This window comes from Tympanuchus pallidicinctus, unplaced genomic scaffold (genome assembly GCF_026119805.1).
Source record: "Tympanuchus pallidicinctus isolate F22 unplaced genomic scaffold, pur_lepc_1.0 scaffold7, whole genome shotgun sequence".
NCBI lineage: Eukaryota > Metazoa > Chordata > Aves > Galliformes > Phasianidae > Tympanuchus > Tympanuchus pallidicinctus.
In genome coordinates this window covers 7,987,459-8,009,075 of record NW_026294791.1, presented here as the reverse complement: position 1 = coordinate 8,009,075, position 21,617 = coordinate 7,987,459, and the positions used below count along the sequence as shown (strand labels likewise).

At 42.4% G+C, this 21,617-nt stretch overlaps 1 protein-coding gene across 1 annotated transcript; it reads right to left on the bottom strand.

The window, feature by feature from the left end:
- Positions 1–3,114: 3,114 nt before the first annotated feature.
- STIL (STIL centriolar assembly protein) lies at positions 3,115–21,445 on the bottom strand. The gene is made up of 16 exons (XM_052665938.1): positions 21,118–21,445; positions 20,334–20,441; positions 18,777–18,892; positions 18,492–18,679; positions 17,250–17,497; positions 16,405–16,488; positions 16,200–16,286; positions 14,746–14,893; positions 13,495–13,604; positions 12,594–12,708; positions 10,899–11,954; positions 9,745–9,910; positions 8,808–9,033; positions 6,786–6,978; positions 5,911–6,164; positions 3,115–4,680 (listed from the first exon to the last, which is right to left on the bottom strand). Exons 1-16 carry the CDS (start codon positions 21,147–21,149, stop codon positions 3,852–3,854), a joined length of 3,960 nt encoding a protein of 1,319 aa, XP_052521898.1. The 5' UTR covers positions 21,150–21,445; the 3' UTR covers positions 3,115–3,851.
- Positions 21,446–21,617: the final 172 nt, after the last annotated feature.

Genomic DNA, 21,617 nt, shown 5'->3' with positions numbered 1-21,617 from the left:
TGCATAGGAATAACTCCGGAATGCCTTCTAGCTTTTTATGTGTGTGTGCTTAGATGCTCTTAAAAAGACACTGCAAAAAAAAAAAAAAAAAAAAAAAAAAAAGGAGTAATAAAATATTACACTGTGCTGCCCGAGTCTGAATGGCGATTCTTTATTTTAGTCCTCTCAGAGGTTATTATTGCCCCCTGCATTTTGCTGGGTGCCTTTTTTTTTTCTTTTTTTTTTCTTTCTTTTTTTTTTTTTTTTTTTTTTTGTTGGAGCACATACTCCATTCTTAATTAAATTTAATGAGCCAAAATAAATTGGTGGGGATGCTGAAAGAGAGAGGGAAGGGGCGTGGGGCTGCTCTGGCCCCATCCGCAGCATTCGTGCCCCGCTGCAGTGCGGGCGTCCTTTATTAGCGCCCCGATTGGGGTGGCTGAGCATCCTCACTGGAGGATGGGGAGGGATCGGGCACGGCTCGACCTCGGGAAATTTGGGATGGGAGAATTGGGGAGAGCTCAGGCCGAGCCCACGGCAGAGCGTGCAGGAAAAAGGGGAAAGGGGAGAAAGGGGGGAAAGGGCCGGAGCCGGGAGCGCGCCCCGTCGGGGCTGGGGCTCGTGAGGACGAGAAGCTGGGAACGGGAACGGGGGAATGGGGACGGTGCCGGCCTTTCCCGTGCGGGCTTTGGGGTATGAGGGTGGGGGTAGGGGGACGTGAGGGCACCTCCCCACGTTGCCCGGCGGAGGAAGCGGGGAGAGATAGGGATGGCAGAGGGTGCCGTTTGTCATCTCTACGTCCATCTGCCCTAAAGACGGCGGCAGAGAGCGATTTTCGATCCCTCGAAAATCAACGAAATTACAAAAGAAATGGCACGGGGAGGCCGGAATCGAGGCTGGACCGGTCTCGGAAAGGGCCTCGATCCCCTCTACGGGACAGTGAACGTCCATCGTGCCATCCCGGGGGAAAAGGGGCGGACGGGCAGGGCGGAGCGGCCGCACCTGCCCGCTGCGATGCGCTGGGGGGTTCGCGGGTCGCTATTGTGTCCCCGCCACCTGCACGCACACGGGCTCGAGCGGGGAAATGCCGGAGCTGTTATTCTTCCTTTCACTCCTTCCCCTCTCAGCTTCCCTCTCTGGATGCGGCCGTGGGAGAGGTTCGCCCCCCGGGTCGCTGTGCGCTCACGATGCCGGCAGTGCGTGTGCGGGTGCGTGCGGCGGGGCCGGTCACGACGCGTTGGAGAGCTCCGCCGCGCCTCCAGCCAGGAAACACGACCATTTTCAAGCCGGCTCCTCTAACCAACAGGAAGTGTTAAAGATAGAACAGCCGGGGCTGGGCTGGGGAGATTAGGAAGGCGAGCATCTTCTGAACGCCCCCAGCAGAAGCCCCCCGGCGGGATGGGAGCTGCATCCATGTGGCTGTGAGGGACCCTCGCTGGGCACGGGGCTGCCGTGTGCCCCATCTCTGGAGACATCCAGCCCGAGTTGATTCAGCCATCAGCCTGCGCCGACGGGGGGCAACCAGCCTGCAGTATGGAGTTGGAATTGGATGATCCATAAGGTCCCTTCCTACCCGGGCCGTTCTGTGACCCCATGAACTGTGAAGGGCTGCCCCCTTCCCACAAAACACGGCTTGAGTTTTGTTACGGCTCCAAAGCCCAGCGCCTTCCAGTTGCTCAGCACTACATTGCAAAAGGAAATGCAGTTTTAGGGAAGGGTGGTTTGTTTTGTTGGTTGGTAAATCAACAGCTCACTCCATTTGCCATCAGCATGACATGGTTTGTGTAACTCAGCGCAATACCACACCCTCATCCCGAGCTGTGGGCAAGCAGTTGGGCTTTTGTTTTCTCTTTGGTTCTAGCCCTCAAGCATCTGAAGAAAGTCTTCAAGATATTAACCAATATAACTGTCATCTTCCTGTGTTTCCAGACATTTTACAATAGGAAACAAAGAACAAAACCCTACAACAATAGCTCAGAGGTATGAATTGCCTCATTCATCCCAGTGGAATGTCCAAAAACATTAACTATTTTTTGACTACTTCAGCAGAAAACAGGCTGCCAGACAGCAAGCCTGGACCTGAGCCACCAGACTGAGCATGGCCCAGGCTCCCTGCTTCTCAGCATAGGAAAGCAGTGGCTCCTGAAAGGCAGCAAATATCCATATTGATGGCAGAGGCTGCTGCAAGGAAAGGAATTGTGACACAGCCTAATGCAAGCTGCTGTTTTCTGTTCCATAGAGAGGCAGTCCAGCCTTGCTCTGAAATAGCAAGCAGCTTACTTCTCCTACTCCTTTAGCTCACAATGGCCTTGGAGGTGGTAGATGCTAGAAAACACTCCTGCTGGTATAACCAATTAATTAGCAATTACTACACACTCAAACCTACCACGAACTCCCAGAGTTACTGTAGCCCTTTGGATTTGAACAGGAAAGACCTGGGACATTAGCGTGGGTTGCTTTAATTTCCAGTTCAACACCCCGTGAGCAGGAAAGACAAGGTCAGCACCAGAGGCTGAACTTCTGTTGAGACAATGCCATCATTAGCACAGACCTGAACAAACTTTGTTTTAAGCTCAAAGCATGTTGATGTAGCAGAGCCAGGGTGAAAACAGATGGCTCTGCTGTCATTCAGCTTTGGCTGGATGTTATGGATGGTGGGAACTGGACTAAACTGCAACTTCCACTGCTGCTGTCTCATTTCCAAGCCTAGGAGGTCAGAAGGGAGCTGTGTTACACCACAGTGATGCTTGTTGAGCTGTGGCCTTAGGCAGGACTTGCCAAAGGAAGCAGAGCTGTCAGAGCCAGCACTGAGCACCTGGGACTTCCAGCAGGAAAAAAGAAAGCACAGACATGTCCACTACACCTAAAAATTCAACCAAGAGTCAAACTGCTAACAGAAATGGAACAGTTAATTGATAACTGAATTCCTCTACTTGTGGAGCAGCCCTTTTCCATAATCCTGTAACAGCAATTTCAGTAATAGACTGTAATGCTTTCACAGACTAATCTGTATGTTAATAAGGAACAAAAGTAAAACAATTTTTTTTTTCCTTATTTTTGCTTATCCCACCACCCAATATTGCAATTGCTAAATACCAAGCGACAGTGACTTTGTCAGCCACGCCACACAATGACAGGGAAGGGGCAAGTTCATACATAAATACCACAAACAACTGAAGGTAGCTTTATTGGTTATTTTTGTAAATGAAAACTTGAGCCTCTAGGAGCAATATGTCCGTTTTAATAAATAGAAAACATACAGAATAAAATCACAAGAATGATAAAAGTGCTGGTTTTTCCAATTTCCTTGTAAGATCTCATGATACAGTCTGTTACATCTGCCATCCTGCCCAAAATCAAAGTAACTTTAAGCACAGTACAGCCACGATTACATGGCCCTGCCCACCAACACAACCCCACACAGCAATCCAAACAAAGCTTCTGGAAGTCAGTGCTTTAGCTCCTGCAATGCCACACAGGCTCTATGGCTTCACAGGTGGCACAAGCAAGTAGAAGTCACTGTTTAAAAAAAAGTCAATTAAAAAGCAGGTAAAAAAAAAACAAGCAGCATTATTACAGCTAAGCAAAGAGGACATCTTGGGTTCAAGTCGATTCACCTTTTAGATACTTCAAAATTGTGTTTAACTGTAAACAAAAGTGCAAACATACTTCCATGCTGAGCAGTGCTGATGCAGACACCTGGAAGCGGCTCTCACCAACCTGAACCAAAAAAGCTCAGTTTTGCAAGCTTTAATGTCGCTACAATAAAGTGACCTCATAAAAGATAACTTAATCCTTGGTTTCCTGTCGTCTTTCACAAAGGGGTCCCTTTTAGATTTGAAACAGCATCTACCAGTTCTCTGGGGAGACGCTCAGAACAGCTTCGGCAGCTGCCTGAGTTGCTTCACATCAAGAATGGTGCCAACAGAATTCACGCTGTTTGACTGGCTTAATGTTCCAAGGGCTGGAGCATGCAGATTCCCAGCAAATACCTGAATATCTCCTCCACCTTTCCTGCCAGGTTGTTCGGTGAATTCAACCTTCCCAGGTAACAGTTTGTGCTTTGACTTCAAATCCTTTAAAATCTGAACCGAGTTCTCGTTCGCTTGTTCTGCTCTGGGAAGAAAAATTTCATTTGTAATGTTTCTTAATATAGGGCTGTTCAATTCTGGTAGAAGAGCATTAGTGGTCAACTCTCTGCTGGGACTTTTCAGGTGAACGGGGGGTCCTTCATCAGTTCTTTTGGAGCATTCAGTCCTGTGGTTCAAGCCATCCAACAGAAGGGTAAGGTTTTTGTGCAGCACGCTTTCACCTTCGACAGTGCCATGACTGCCATCTGGAACATGCAGCTCCTCCTCATCTTCACTACTGTCCCCTCCCTGTATCAGTCCGTACCGTTTCATGTACTTCATGGTTGCAAATGACATATTGTTGGGTGAAATCCAGCTGAGACCCACCATGCTCTTTTCCACATTTGAATGCAAGATGTCTTGGAAACAGAAATCAGTAGAAGGATTTTGGCCCGAGCGACTGAGAGAAAGCCTAGATAACTGATTTTCACTGAGATACTTGAGTGCTATAGCATTTGCTTCCATGCTCAGATCAGCTACATTAGGAGTTAAACCACACATGCTGACGTTGGCAAATGACATGTAATTCAGTCCAGGAACCACCGCTTCAGGATTTATGCATGCTAAAATGCTGAAAGAAAGCATCGAAAACATAGTTTAGATTTACAAGGAAAGAAGTATGCATTTCACAGAATGATCTGATAAATTATTTTGCTCACTGCACTGATTTCTCCTCCTTTCTGAACATTACAGCTCAGTGCTGAGACCAGGCATTCTGCATGTGCTAAAGAGCACCTCTGCAGCTAGTCACACTGATGGCATTCAAACAACATCTTGGAACACTGGTGATATTCCCTCCTGATTCAGTGCTAACCACAGCCCTGTTTGTAACCAACCAAGAACCAACTTCCAGCAGATTTCAGAGCTGACTGTTCACGGCTGATTGAGCTGTTGGCCAACTCTCATTGCTAAATGAGGAGTCAAATGCCTCTGACTCTTGGGCTCTGGGTGCTAGCATCTACTTCCAAATTCATACTGCAACAGAAGATGCAAACCCAGTAACAGAGATATCAAGGACATCTCATGTTTCCCAATGCCAAGGTTCTACTTTTTGAAGACATCCTTCAGTAAGAGGCACATTCCTTCATTTGTTTGCCATACTGGTTTCCTGTACACGTCAAAGTATCTGATGAACTTAAAGTGAAATGGAGAGAAAAGAGCTTAGAGGCTGTACAACTAGAAACAGCTTTTGATATAGAGCTGAAGAATCACACTATTCTGCTTGATTCTACTTCTGTTCTTTTGTTTGACCAAGGCATCTTCCCTGCCCAGCCACTGCAGCCTCCCTCTACTTCAATTTGAAGCATTCACAATCTATGCTGATTAGGACAGAAGCCATTTTGAATATATGTGGAAGTTCTGAGAGCAGTTTAACTTACACGGGTGAAATGCAAGATGGGGGTTAAGAGGTTGTGATAAAAATATCTAGTGACTGCTGCTTAATGTTCAGCCTTACGAGTTTAAATGGTGTCTCTCTGGAATACTCTGACATAGCCCAGAGGGCTGAAATTACTCAAGCATTTTTTTCTAAGGAATTACGTGCTTCCACACACAATACTTAAGAATCACCAGAAGCTCTAATGGCTAGAGCTACTTGTGTTACATTAAATTGAATTTGCTAACAGAGCTCTCACACCTATCTGAAATACCCATAGCATGAGCTAGTGTTTCATCTTTGTGTAGGAAATGCAGACCAAATAATCCCCACTGGCAGCAAATACAGTCCCTTCTTTGCTCACTAAGCTGATCCCCATTTGTGGCAGGATGTAGAAATTACTGCTCAAAACCATCAGTATTTTACCTGGCATTCTCCACTTTGTGTGTATTTTTCTTCATTCTGCTGGGTGACTCAATTGTCACTCCAAGACTTCTCAGCTGTTTGAGTGTAGCACTAATCACACTCTCTTTACCCACCACTTCTGTGTCAGTCCCTGAATCCCTTTCTGTTCCATCATCAATACTTTGATACTTTGCATCATCACCATTAACAGATCCTGCTTTTACAGGAAAGTGATCTTGTTCTTCTGAAGACTTTAAGAGATGGTTTACTTGGCCCTAAAGGAAAAAAAAAGAGAGCAGGGTAAGAGCCCACATTGCCAAAATCATGACACGTGGAAGTTGCCATAAAACAATTCTGTTTTAGTTTCAAGCAATTATTTTGCTATGTACAACTAGCTGAGCTAACAACCTACTCTGACAAATATACCAGACTCATATTCAACTTAGATACAATTGAGTAACATCACAGAAGTGTAGAAAAACTCTGCACTATTCTACATTTGAAGTTTTCTGTAAGCACCTGTTCTCAATTTAAACGCAACGCAGTTCCAAATGAAAGCCTCCATTTAAAGGGCTTGAAGGTAAAGTACTGTGATATTCTAAAGGGTAACTGGGGAAAGCTACCTACTGACATCAACTTCTAACCACATAATTAATTTGGCAGTAGATGGTACTCTGCATATGCACAAAAGAGTGAAGTAAAGATCGGCCATTTAAACCTCAAAGGGAAGATCTGAAAACTCAGAGCTTTTCCATAGCACGTAACGTATGAACTTGAAAATTGCATGCAGTTTTCTGTGATGCTAACACCACACCGTGGCTTCAGCAGTGTGGTATTAGTGATCTTGTTGTTGCTACCTCCATGCAGTGTTAGAATATCAGACTAAAATTAATTACCAGCAAATCCTGATAAAGTTTCTGATCCTCTGATGGATGCCGGGGCAGCACGGAGGTGGCAGCCTCCAGGTTTTGCTCACTTGTTAGCACCACGTGGTTGCTGGCTCCCCCTGTTGGTTCTTCCTGTAAGCACATGCTAGCACTTTCCTCCAAAGACGAGCTGTGAACAAGAGCTTGGGAGACATTGCCGGTCCTAAAAGAGACCAGTGACACAACTAGATGTTTCCTTGAAGATAAAGGCATCACTCCTAGTGTCCTGTTGTGAACACCAGAAGAGAAGACAGAGTATTGAAAATAGGGTCTAGCATTCCTTGATTTGTTTTCTGCCTAAGACTTTGAAAGAAAACAACCACGGCAAGGAGCCTTTTGAGGTCTGAAGAAACAGCTTCCAGAGTAACATTACAACTGCCTCACTGGTTTTCCAAAAGATTGGCTTCTCTGGATTAGTCAAAACACGATGACGACTCTTAACCTTACAGCAGATACACAAATCACTAGAAAACTGGAATTAGTTTTCAGTATTTTTATGGGCACTTTGGGAGTAATGTGTTTTCCATGTGTTCTGAGTATAATTTACTCAATTTTTTTATTTTAAAGCAAAGCAAGAAAGCAGAGTTGCTGTGGTAGTTTAAGGCCCACATAAGAACTTCTCGAAGGCACTGCTACAAGTACATACATATTCAGTACACACAGAATATGAATGAATTGAAAACAAACCCACCGCTGACATATTTCTCCCTAACAACTGTGAAAGAAAAAACAATAACTTTCCCTTTTTATTTGAAAACCCTGGGGTAGATATTCTAGAATGAGTGACAACGCATCCTCACTCGCTAGCCGGCGTTTGCATCTCATAAACCTTCTGAGATGAGATACATCAATAGTACCATCATCCCAAAGAGGTTGTTAAGCGACCCTCCTTCCCCTGCCTGTCTCTCCTCAGGAGAGGGATGTAAGATAAGACAATTTCAGAACCCAACCGATCAATTGCCTGCGTTGAAAGCGATAAGATTTCAATCACGCGACGTGCCAGAGTCAGTGCAGGTTATCAGTTACTGGGATATTAACAATTATTCGTCGTTCCCAAAAGTGCCTCCTCACTCTTTCAAAGGAATCTGAGCAATGCTGTATATCCTCATTATGAGACCCTTGCACAACTGTTTCACAAGTCTATGAATCCAGATCGAAGAGAACCTGAAGACTGTTTCTTTAAAATACGATATTTGAAAGATTTATTTGTACCAGCAACACCTATGGTAACAGTCTGTAGATCAAATTCTAATCAAGGACTATGAATATTTAAATTCTGCCTTAATTATAATCCATCTTTCCCAATATTATTGTTATTTTAGAAACCTAACCTGACTGGAAGGATATTTCACCTCCTCTGTTTTTTGCGCATACTCCCTGCGCATTCAGTGCCAAATTGTTGAGCTGTTCCACACATAAAACTAACACTGATGTAGTAGATAACTAAATATTTTTAGAATTTCTTCCCAAATTAGACAGATTAGTTACTGTAACATGAGGAATCTGACCTTAAATAGTGAAATATCAGTGAAGTTGGCACCTGCATATACAAGGTAATTAGGTGTAGAGGAATTCAGAGGACAGTCATATAACCAGAAACTTTTTGTCTCAAGCCACTCAAGAACTGGAAAGGTTTGGAATGCTGCAGAGGAAAACAAGTAGTTGCAGCAACGTCCCCTTTCTGCTCAGGAGTTAAGATGAGAAAGGGAATGCTGCCAGCACTACGCCTGCTTCTCCAAGTTGAAGGCTTCTGCCATCAGCTGCTGCTGATAGGTGAGCAGCTAAATGTGCATGACTGATAAATGCAAACTCTCAAGACAGCTGTGTCTTGGCCAGCTGCACAGTTCAAAGCATAATCAAAAAACAAAAGGGGAAAGAACATAACTGAAGTCAGATGATTATTTATAAATCCTGAAAAAAAGAATTACAAAGAGTTGTAACTTCTGAAAGGCAGTTCAGCTTATGGGAACACCAGATATGTTAGTTACTTACTGCAGAGCATTCTGATGAGTTCCTTCTTCTACAAGACGAATGCTGTCTACAAAGCTGGGCATGTCAACAACTTTTAAGGAAGAAGCAATGCTGGTGTTACTTGCATCTTGTTCAGCATTAATTGAAATGCTTATTTCTTCCTTGGAAATCTCTGCATCCTCTTTCTTTCCTTGTGGTGTGGTGTCATCCTGCTTTTCTGAGGATGTATTCCAGAATAAGCTAGCACCTAGAAGAGAAGAGAGATTTACCCATTTAGGAAAGCATTGGTATCTTCTGAGATCTTTTGGTATTGTAAAGCTAGAGGAATTACTTGTTTGCAGTCTTTCAGCATTCTATAGGTGATTTAAGGTTTAGAACAGCCAGGAGCTGCAAAAACACTGAGTGCTACTTTAAAAAGTATGCTCACTAAGCACACTTGATGAAAACAAGTGAGCCATCTTGAAATTACCAAAATAATATTTTCCTATAGATTAAGCAGGAACCAATACAGTAATATGTAACCTTACAGCAAGATGCAAAACTTGCTAGATCTAAAGAGAATAGTCTTCCTTCATGCATACACCTGTATGAGTCACAGATAACACAGTAAGCAATAAATACATCTAAAGATAATCAGATAAGGTAATAGCCATTTCCTTTCAAAACAGTGCATTAAAAAAAAGTGGCTGTTTTCTTTTTCCAATACTTTTTCTTTTTAAACAATTAAAAACACAAGACATTGCTAAAGCTATCAGAAAAATAACTCTTCCAGTGATGGAAGTTGCTGCCACTGCAGCCTAAACTCACAAATAACACTCAGAGAACTCAGCTGGTGCTGGTTTGAGGTGCACGCTTGTGAGCACTCAGCATTTCTGCAGTACATCCCCTCTCTTACAATCAGAATCACAGAAACATCCATGAAGCAATGACTGCTTTTCCTTGAAGAATGACATTCTACCTGTGCTCACAGCAATGCTCACACTTCTCCTCAGGGGTAAGCCTGCTGAGGACTGTGTTTCCATAGTAACAGGTTCCCCTTGCTTCTCAGGCTGCAGAGCACTGCCAGCTGTGGCTGCTTCAGAGGAACAAGCCTGGCGAGCCTGGGCTTCCAATAAGCGTTGGATCTGCAACAGTTATCAGAATGGTGTAATTTGTACAGTGAAATACAAAGTATAACAGGCAGAAGCTAATTAAGTTTGTACCCTTGAAGATCTGGACTCAAATCCAGGATGAACTGCCACAGAAGTCTCGTAACATTCCATTCTCAGCAGTGTGATGGCAGAGCTACCAAATCAGAGGTTTAGTGCACGCCTGCAGGACTACATCAAGACAACCTGAGTAAAACCTGTTTGTTGGAAGTATTTTCTGTCCCTTTAATCCATATGCAAAGCTATCATTCACCAGCCAAGCATTTTATATGCCAGCTGTCTGTATATCATGTCAAAACAACTTGGTATGAAATTATAAATTCAACAAACAAGCACTTAAATGATAAAATCACAGCAATGCAGGCAGTCTGCACTCAAATCTTCTCCCTGCTTGTTGATTACTCCACAGCTCCAATGTATTTGTACAGTGAGGAGTGATTTCCTTCCCTGATGCACAGTTCATGCTTTGAGAGCTTGATTTTACACACAGGAACTACAACTACAGCCTATTTCAGCTTTCTAATTTAGGCAGGAGAAATCCATATTGCTTATGATTACACTGATTTTTTTCTATTCCCATCATTCATCACCAGCAGCAGAATCCAAACCCTGGCTCGTCAATCCCAAGTCACACCCTGCAGAACACAGGGCTAGCAGTGGAGTTCAGGAGGTGGGCATTTTGAAGGCACTTAACCCAGTATTGAAATAAAACTCAGTGAGAGGAGCAAAACTCAATTCTCCAACACCTGATGAATCCTAAAGACTTGGTGCAAATAACTGAAATTTTTTAAGCAAGAACTTCAACAGCTCAGGAAGCTGCAGACTTGAAGGTGAACCCCAGCCTGGACCAGGTGTGATAGGCTCTCTTCCTCATGAAGCTCAGTGTTTAGTTTATTCCTTTGACAGGGAAAGTATCAAAACAATCACTAAGAGGGCAGAAGAGAAAGAAGCCATTTCAACAAACCTGAGCTTGAAGTAATTTGAGTTGCCTATCTTGTTCTGTAAGAACCCTGTAAGCATCTGGAGATAATCCCATCATCCCATTATCTGATCCTGCTGTAGAAGCAGGCGAGTGCAAACAAGGTGAGTGAGCACCACAGCACTGGGGGCTGGAGGGGCTTGCACTTGAAGGCAGTCTTATTCCAGGTGACAAGCTGTTTTCAAGAGAACAGCTCCCCATTTTCCCATGATATCCCATACTTATAGGGCTACTTGTTGTATAACTGCAGCAAATGTTTGGACAAATGGTATTCGGATGGAACACTGTGCATGGGCTCTGTTGAGCTATCTCTGATTGAACTTCTGTTCCATGTTTGGAGTTCGTTTCACCAATTCCTTGCCACGAGTTTATTGAATTATATTGGACTGAAGCAGGAAACTGACAGCTGCATGCACTGGCTGGACAGCAAGGCAGAACATGAACTGGCACCTGCAGTTCTGGTGGTCTTCTGCAGCTCTGCAGTGAAAAAGTAGAGGAGTTGTAGAGGACTGGCTGTGTAACAGCAGGAAGCTGCCTGGAGTCAGATACAGAGGTTTTTCTAACCAGAAGTTCTCCCTGCTGTGCAGCTCCCTCAGGATTTAGTACAGGTCTTTGTGGTGGCCTTTTGGTTTGATGCACAGATGTATCTGGGGAAGGTCCACTGCAAGGGGTTGAAGGAGAAGAAGATCCAGAACTACTTCTTGATTGTGGACAAGATTTCTTACAGTGCAACTGTTGCTGTATTACAGCTTGCTTTCCCCAGGAAGACCTCAAAGTTGGAATCTTCTGGTTTAAATGGCTTGGCAATTGCCTCACAGAAGGATCTCCCATATTAGCAGAAAAGTTTTGTTTGTCTTCAGAGCACTGGGTGGGGTAATACACAGATCCTAAGTAGCATTTCTTTTTAACAGACTGATGTGGTGCTTGAGGAAAACTTTTAGCATTTGAAGTCCCTGCAGGCTTAGGCAATTGTCCTGATTCCACAAAGCTCCCATCCAAAACAAGGGACAGTTCAGGAACTGATGGGAAGATCCTGGTAACCTGAAGGTAATTACATAAGCAAGTTTAATTTTTGTCTAAAATACTTCTGCACTTCACAAGCAGAACTTCCTAGTACTTGTCAAAGATATTGTTTCCATTCAAACCTGTATGACTGTTACCAGCTCCAAAACAGCCATAGAAGGAATACCTTTTCAATGACTGGAGAGTCCAGATATAGAGAAAGCAGAAAAATCTATAGGACCAGTCTTGAAGTACTGTCTCCATATGGCTTAACAGCTGTACCTACCAAACAAAAGCCTCGTAGCCTTGCACTCCACCCGACATTCCCCCTTTTACTACTCTTAGACCCAGCAGACAGCACCACCCTTGTGGATTATCAAATATGTTATGCTCATATGTGCTTCAGTAGAAAAACAGAAAACAAAACAAACCCACCAAGATAAAATAGCAGATAATCTTTTCCCAAATGCTAGTATGTGCAGGAATTGAAGTGCCTATGATCTCAGTACAAAAGCAGGCTGACTAGAGACAGGAGCTGGGACTCTCTGGAAGGCTTCAGTTCTGTTTCTGTTAGCATTTTGAGAATGAAGCTCTCATCCCCTTACAATTAGCTTTGCTGCTTCAGTTATCACATCTTCTAGAATCTGAAAAGCCTAGAGACACTATTTACTTAGTTACCTCTTGACTCACTGGGTGAGGACTTGGAATTGGCCTTGGGGATAAATCCTCATCTTCTACACCGGAGTCATGATCACTTGCTGACAGCTTACCAGGTGAACAACCATGAGGAGGACTAAAACAACATTAGTCAAACTACAAACTGCTTGTCAGATTGGGCAGCAGTAATATAAACGTTCACATTTCTCACTGTGCAGTCTACAGTGAAATATCAGCATCATTTTTTCTTAATAATCAGCAGTTATGTGTCTCCCTGGTTAGCCAGAAAGTTCATAAGGCAAACAGCTCTAAGACCAAATAATGAAAACACAAATGCTGTTCTGGGACAATAAATATACTAATCCTCTTCTCTCCACATCCCCACACATACATCTTTTAAATGCCATTCTAAAAGAGAAGCATTGATTTGTGTTAGGAAGATAGGAAGTGCTAAAGTAAAGATTGTGGCATTGTTTAAAGACTCAAGACAATAAGGGCCATCTTTCAGCTCTAGATAAAAGGTTGATGGATAAGTCAGGTTTCCCAAAATCCTTAAGTTCCAACTTATCAGCTCTGAAAGGTCAGAAGAAAAAAGTTTTACCAGTGTAAATACATTTCAGAGATTTGAGCCAAAGGAGTCCAAGCTTCATCAGTAAAAAGGCGTCAGAAACATCTGATGTACAAATTACAACCACCAGTATCAAGAATAGAATTACTAGTACTTTTCTCTAGCAATGGAGAAAGAGTTTGACCAACTTGCTTGAATGTGAGCTCTAAGAACAAACACAAGCCCATTCAGATTTTAATGCAAAATCACCACTATAGTCAGAGCTAGCTTGACAGCCTACACAGAAGATTAAAAATAAAATCTGATTCAATAGATATTTGATTTTTGTGTATAAATGACACCTGAAAGATTTACCTTTTAGTAGGAAGTTTCTTGCAGATTCTGCTGAAGAACTCTGCTTCTGCATTTTGTTTCTCTGCACTCAACACAAACTGGATAGGGCTCTTGTCTGAAGGTTCAACGTTCTGAAATGAAGATTTTTGTATTTGTGAAGCATGCCAATGTCAGCTTTTGATAACCAAGATACTGCTCCCAAAGAAATGGTTTCAAGGCAGATTGTAGCTGAGTATTTGTTGCTTGTTCTTTACTTTCAATTCTCAATTCTTTCACCACTACAAGTAGGCAGGCTTCCTTTCCTGTTTAACACTGTTCCCCTTGCTACTCTGTAAACTAAAAAGTTGGCCTAATTATAGCCATGAGCAGATGCTTCCTTGTTGTAACTGCTTAGGTAGTCTTCCACAAGCCTTCATCATCATAGGAAGCAACAACTGTTCTTATACCAGTTCACACACAGCTGGGAACAGCAGAAGGAAGCCTCAGTTACTAAAGGCCTCGTTGTCTCCAGAAAGCTTTTTCTGTAGAAAGAGCAGAGCATCATAGCACAGGTCACATTACCCTGTGTGTTTCTTTACAGAGCATGCAATGAACAAGTGTTCAACTGCAGGTTCTGCATTTTCCCAGGAAAACATTTAAAGAACAGAAATTTTCTAGGATTTCCTCAAGCCCTTTGAGTACTTCCCAGGTGCTGTATGAAATTCTTTCTGAAAGTTACCTTGCAGAAAGATAAAAATTTCTCCTGCTTTGTTACTGCAGCACAGCAAGAGCTCTGCAAGTTCCCAACCACTAAATGCTGTTTTGCATTCAGCTCTGAACAGAGCACAACTAGCTAGGCTTTGCTCCTCAGAAAACAAACATGCATCACCCACAGCAGTTGACAGAAGTTTTCAGCATGTACACAGCACACCAGATTAAGGAATGCCATAGGAAATAACAATCTCTGTTCATAAAGCCAAAAGGTCACTTAAAAAAAAAAACAAACCACTAGCAAAGCTCAATACAGCACACTGCATTTTAAAAAACAAACTCTTAAATGCTGCTAGAAAAGTCAGCAGGTGCTGCTGGCTTTAGAGGTTCTCTCTCACTTTGATACACGCTGAACTCACAATTAAAACACTCAAAACAGAAATAAAAGTAGTAACATTAAATAGCTGTCATTTTCAAACAGTGCAGTTTCATCTGGGTCACATTATTTGCCTCCTTTAAATACTTCAACTAACACTGATTTTTTTAAACTACTGTGATGCAGTAAATAATCAAGCCACTTACTTTGAAGAGGTGCACTGTTTCATTGCAAGTTAAGAGCTGGAACCCCAATTCAGTCTGCCCTCTGCAAGGACCACATTCATAAAATTCTGGTTCTTTGTGTGTCAATGAATAGAGCACAATAAGAAAACTGCCAGATTCCGAGAAAACCCTAAAATAGAAAAAAGCCCACATCTTAAAAAAAGACCAAAAAACAGGAAGAAGGTCATTAGCTTCTCAGTGTATTGGAGAAGTTATCACACAATTTATCAGACTGGTCACTTAGTGCATTTTGAGAGCACTGAGCTATATATAGGCAGAGCACAGAGCCTTGTGACTGATCCCATATGTAAGAATCAAAGCAGAGTACAGAAAGAGTGGGAATAACTTCTTTGCTTCCTACCTCCTTTGGGATCACTTACTACTTTGACTGAATCACTGAAGGACTTTAATAACTGTATGGAAGAAAACATTGTAGAAGTGATGTTTGTTACTCCTCAGCGTTCAAAAAACACTCAGTGTTAAAAACATTTCTGAGGAAAAATTATAGCAAGGGTTTTTGTGTGTGTTTTTTTTTTTTATAACACAGGTAGAGAATAGTGAATTTACAGCAGTCAACATTAACACAGAAGTCCAAGCAAGTTTAGAGAACACAATCTGCATTTCCAGGATATGGTGTGACTACTTCCATGCTACTTTCTTTTAATTTCTATTTGTGATAGAGAAAGCAGTAAGAATCAGATGCTGGAAAAGCACATTCAGATAGAACTTCAAAATGATTCTTACAACTTTAAAGTTGAAGATGGATGATGTACAGATTAAGCAGTTAGTCTGCAGATGTAAATTCTCTTTGCATGATTTAACAAATCAACTCAATTCACTTCCAGGATAAAAATCACAGAAAGTTAATGAAAGTCAAGCATCTAACTTGGCTACACAAATCTAATCATCTAATTGGGCTCTTATCTGCATCTGTGTGTATTTAAATTGCTTAAGGAAAAAGTCCATTCAGTAATTACAGACATCTGTTCACCAAATATGTTTTCATTTAATAATTGAAAGGCAAGTATGACTGAGCACAAGAAAATGGTTAGATACAACCAGGGAAAAACCACATATCAAAAAGTCAAACAGAAGAAAACTCCAAAAACTAAACTAAAACCCCACCTCTGTTTAAATGTTTTCTGCCAATTCTTATTCAAAAAGAAATGAAGTGACCTTGATGATATTAATATTTACCTTCTTCTGTCTTTGTGATGTTTAACCCAGCTTGCTAATGCTTATCAGTTTTCAGAAGATTTGTGAGGCATAAGTCAAAACCAGGAACAACAACAAAAACAGACAGACACAACTCCTATATAGCATCAATCAGATATTCTCTCAAATACCCTTGAAAGAGCACATGCTGCCATGCCTTCTGGGCAGGACACATTGATAGGTAGCCAGTAATTTATGTTTTGCAGATAAAAGTGACTTGCCTTTCTTGAATTGAAGAACTGAACAAATATCGCAGGCCACAGGCCCAGACTTGAGGACTATAGATATGAGTAACTCCACTCATCCAACTAAAGAAAGAAGAAATATCTAATTAGAGATCATTACATTACTGAGTTTCCACTACATATCCCATCAAATACCTCTTAAATCAGTAAGAGCATTAATCTATAAGAGCCAGATACTTACACTCCAACTAATGGCAGAGCATACGCCTTTGGATCAGACTCAAGCAGCAAAAGTAGCTTTCGTGTCTGGTCCATAGTAAGGTAGCTGAAACAAAGATGATTTATTTCTTTATTTTCAGTATTTGGTAAGTCAAAAAATCCTAGAGACAAATGAAAGTTTATGAAGTACCAAAAGAAAAAAAAGGTTGGGGAAAAAAAACTCTTTTTCCATATCTACAGCTTTTCACCAAAGCCCTGTGCATCAAAGAATTATCAAGCACAACCCTTGCTTAATATTCTTTCACTAGCAATGAATCCAGAAGGACAAGTCATGATAAATTTAACAGCAAGTCATAGTGAATTTAAAGAATAACTTTCAGAAATGCATTCACAAGGTCACTCACACTAAAACAGCATTCAGTTGCCTCAAATTATTTCCCTGTTCTACCCTATTAGAACAGTTATCATCAGAATGACAGCTCCTGGCTATCATCTTTATAGCCATGACTAACAGAAAAAGCTTTTTTCCACATTTATCTGATGCTCATTTTAGGGCCAGCAGTGGAATTGTTTACACAACTGAATGCTGTTTATAGTTGTTTTGTTAATTAATTATGTACACCTCAGCCTGCCCCAGCAGGAAGGTGCTCCTGAAGACAAAAGCCAGAGATCCTACTGAACAAGCTAAGATTTTTTTCTTGACTCTGTTTCCTGTTTATAATGTTTTTCTAGGTACTAGAAATTATGTCCTTTTGGTGTCAGTTGTTACATTAAAAAGAAAAGCACTACAATCTCCACCTCCCCTTTTTAAGGAACACAACATACTGGCTGGCCAATTAAGGAGCTTGAGCATTATCCTTTACTTACCCACACTTATAAGTGCCTTGAACTTGTGCAATATTCATAGGGCTGTTTAAATTCCTTGCTAGGGCTGTGGGAATAATTGGGACAGACTTCACCGGTGTGTATTCCAAAATATTTGCTGCTGTAACAGAAGCCCAGTGAAAACTAAAATTTAGATTATCCAGGCTCTCTGTGAAAACAATGTGAGCTCTGACAGTGAGCAGTTTAGAAAGATCCAGTGAATCTTTACTGCACAGACTGTCCTGCAGATCCTAGAAGCAGGGAAAAGAGAAAGAAGTTAAAGAACAAAGTTGTCTTCATTTTACTTCTACAATTCAGTTTTTATTACAGTGGAAACTCAGATTATTCATTATAGCTAGCACTACAGTAGGCACTATAGAAATGAAACCTATTAAGTCATGTTTCCAAAGCTCCTGGTTATACTGAATATAATGAATAATAATGTAAAATGTGTTTGAAATTAAACTACACAGATATTAGCACTGCTTTATATTATGCTCAGAAAACCAAGGTTACTTGAATTGTATGAAAACTAATGAAATCATAACAGGCAACTAGAATCTCAAAATGAGCTGTCAGTTTTCAAGAAATCTGTATTCTAACACGTGACATATCAGCCTGAGGAAAATTTAGATGCAAAGTAAACATTACTGGTGCTATAAAATATAAGTATTTTTATGCATGTATCACAACAAAACTACAGACAAATAATTAATGAAATTGATGGTGCATATACTAGACTGTCTATGGGGTCCAGATGAGACATATTTCAGATATAAGTATTAGTCTATAGAGAATTAACAGGTTTTCTTGCATGTCACTTGCCCAGCAATGGTTTTTATGAGCTGCCACGTAAATACTGGAACTCATTCATATGTTTCAAAGAAAAAAATGCTCTTTCTTGTCTAAGTCTGTTGCTACCACAGACGTCCTGCTCATTTTGGGGGGTTAGTGCAGCTGAAGATTTATGATCACACAGCAAGAATTTAGTCCAAGATTTAAAGAGAGTGTAATCCTTAAACTTCTCTGAAGACTACTGATTTCAGCACTTTTCAACATGCTTTTCAATGACTTTCAAACAGCTCATTTCACATAACCAACTAAGCGGCCTTTCTTCAGCCACTACTCTTCTGTGTTTGTTTTAAATCAGTGGGGCTGGAAATCAAGCTCTGTGCACAGTCCAATCTTCCACCTAGAAGGCAGTTCACTGTTTGAAAAACCTCAAGTCTGCCAGCAGCCACCTACCTTGAAAGCCAAGCTGATGTCTTCAGCACTATGCACTATAATGCTGTCTGAAGAAGGTCCCCACGCATTAACTGTACATGGAATCAAGAAGTCTCCAGGAAGGGATGCAGTTGGAACCTTGCCCGATCCACTGGCAACTTCTCGACCAGGATCAAACCTGTCTATTGTTAGTGTTACGCCTTCCCCATCTTTAAAATAAACACAGCATCCAAGAGCAACAATTCAGGCTCCTTGATAAAGGCTTATTCAACCACTATTGTCTGTGTACCTGATATTTAAAGTTACCTTCATCTACTGTGAGAGTCCCAAGCAAAAAACAGGCAAATGATCTTTTGTCGCTCTGCTTAGCGTGGCGATAGGCAAGACGCAGGGGTTTCTCCATCATAGACAACTTTGGATTTCTAGAGGGACAATAAGCAGGTTTAAGACCTAAATTACTTTCAGTGCGTCTTACTGCAATAATTTCCTGGCTTTTATCATCTTCTAAGTAGAAAACGTTTAAGGCTTTAGGCTGCTTCTTTACATCAAGGAGATAAAGTTAGTGTTTTGTACAATACTGTTGAAATGTTCTCTTACATTCTGTGCAACATCCCAGTGATCCATATTCAAGAAGAACCTATTTTTAACTGGAGCAGAACTGTATGATCACCTCAACAGTTGTTTGCTTGACTAGCCAAGCAAGCATTGGAGAGCTTTTTTCCAGGGAGATTAAGCAAGGAGAGAGAAGAGCTTGTTAGGCTGGAGGGCGACATTGTTGCAAGAACTAGAGATGAACAAGTGAATTATTTTAGTACCAGGAGTACCAGTTAGAAACACTAAGACCAAAACACAGAACCTCCAAGGAGTTTCAGAAACCAAAAGAACAGCTCATAGAATCATAGAATCACCAAGGTTGGAAAAGACCCTCAAGATCACCCAGTCCAACCGTTCACCTATTCCCAATAGCTCCTACTAAACCATGTCCCTCAACACAACATCCAGCCTTTCCTTGAACACCCCCAGGCTCGGTGACTCCACCACCTCCCTGGGCAGTCCATTGCAGTGCCTGACCACCCTTTCTGAAAAGTAATACTTCCTAATGTCCAGCCTGAATCTCCTCTGCCATAGCTTGAAGCCATTCCCCCTGGTCCTATCACTAATGACACGAGAGAAGAGGTCAACCCCCAGCTCACTACAGCCTCCCTTCAGGAAGTTACAGAGAGCAATGAGGTCTCCCCTGAGCCTCCTCTTCTCCAGGCTGAACATTCCCAGCTCCTTCAGCCTCTCCTCATATGGCCTGTGTTCCAAGCCCCTCACCAGCTTTGTTGCCCTCCTTTGAACACATTCCAGGGCCTCAATAGGTCACAACGCTTAACTAATTTTGAGCCCATGTTCTCTCATTTTAGCAAAATATTTAATTGGGATTCTAATAGGAGGAGGAGTAGTGTGGGCTCTGTGATGTAGAAATGTAAGTCAGGAAAAGAATTAGATAAATAAAATGACTACTAGATAAATAAAATGACTACTCAATTAACAAAAGGAAGGAATTTGGAAGCTTGGTTAGTAAATATATCAGCATATTTTAGCTCAACATAGCAATTTTGACTTGGAGAGAGTTCAGTGTTCCAAGTAAAGCTGCAGGTTTGCACAAATAGCAATGATGATGCATATTCTACCTGCTCAATAATGAAGTGCACTCATAAAAAATAAAAGTAATCCATTTTAAGTTTTGTCAGAATGTGTAAAATCAAGAAGCATTATGTAGCAAGGACATGTGGAAGCTGCTCTGACCTGTGTGTAAGGACTGCTTTCGATTACAATTTATTTTACCTGTTAACTACCTTAAAAAAAGGCTATCCTTACCTGTAATAGGCAAGATGTGAACCAATGACATCACCCATGGGAACTGGGTCCCAAAGCGCATACTTGGACAAGGGGAAACTGAAAGGGACCATTCTATCAGGAACAAACCTGGGAAAAAAAGATGGCAGAAAAGAAAAAAGTAAGATATTAAGTTCAATAAGTTTTCAAATAACATTTGTCGGGATAAGCAAAAAGTAACTCAATAAGAAAAACAACCTACTGGACACACAAATAAGCTGTGCTTGATACAGCATGGGCAATGAAAAGGATTAGAAACTCCCATTGTGCACACACAAATATCACAGTTTGCCAAGCTTAATATTAGATCAACTTTTAAACCCCTATGTGGCTTATCATTTAAAGTCAGCATTAAGCCCATTTAAAACGTGGAAGGCTTCAGAAACAAAGCAGTTGTTGAACTAAGCAATATGGAGTGAGATTGGATCTCCTGCTTCAGAGAGGCCGAGGAAAGCACCACAAACGGATTCACACGAGCAGCAATACGCTTGTTATCAGGTGCCTAACCGACCGCACTAACCCTCATGTAAAGCACAGACGTCACAACGGCCTGCAGCAGGAATCTCACTGCTGTTTAACAAACAAACAAAACTTCCTTGGGAGGCACTGGAAATCTCAGGCCCGGCCCAGCTGCTGCCTCAGGAAGGAGCTTCCATCGCTTTATGGCAGCTCTGGCAGCAGCTCCCCTACCTCGCCCTTAACTGATTCCCGTGGAATCCCCGCCGCTCTCAAGGAACGGCTGAGCAGACTCCCTCTCAACAGTTACCTCGGCTCTGCTCCAGGCGGAACGGGCTCCATGGGAGCGGCTGCCTCACGGACGCGGTGCCGGCCCGTCCCAACCGGGAGCCAGAGAGGTCCAGAAGCGGCCCCAAGGCCGCGCACCCACAGACGACGCTCCGCTGCCCGCCTCACCTCCCGCCGTTCGCACAAACCCCTCGCTCCGCGCCGCCAACTACCACCAGCCAATCACGAGGCACAACGAGACGTGCTCCCGCCCCCGCTGTTCACTTCGAGCCAATCGGCATGCAGCAGGGATGACTCCCTCTACCAATCGAAGCACACCCCGGGGAACGAACTGCCAGCGCGCGCAGGGGGGTTTAAAAACGGCCCCATTCTAATAAACGGTCCAAGGAGGCGGAGTGCGCGCATGCGTAGTCCGGCGCGACGGCGTTGCTATGGCAGCAAGGGCGCCGCCATCACTGGGCCGAGCCTAGAGGAGCGGAGCAGGATCCTAAGAAGCGACGCGGCCCGCCCCATCCCGGCTGT

Excerpts from the sequence above, each read along its gene's own strand:
- STIL (XM_052665938.1), bottom strand. The coding sequence starts at position 21,149 with ATGGAGCCCGTTCCGCCTGGAGCAGAGCCGAG. Across the intron at positions 17,498-18,491 it reads ACATCAGCTTGGCTTTCAAG|GATCTGCAGGACAGTCTGTG; the intron begins GTAGGTGGCTGC and ends CCCTGCTTCTAG. Across the intron at positions 16,287-16,404 it reads GCTCTGCCATTAGTTGGAGT|TTGGATGAGTGGAGTTACTC; the intron begins GTAAGTATCTGG and ends TTCTTTCTTTAG.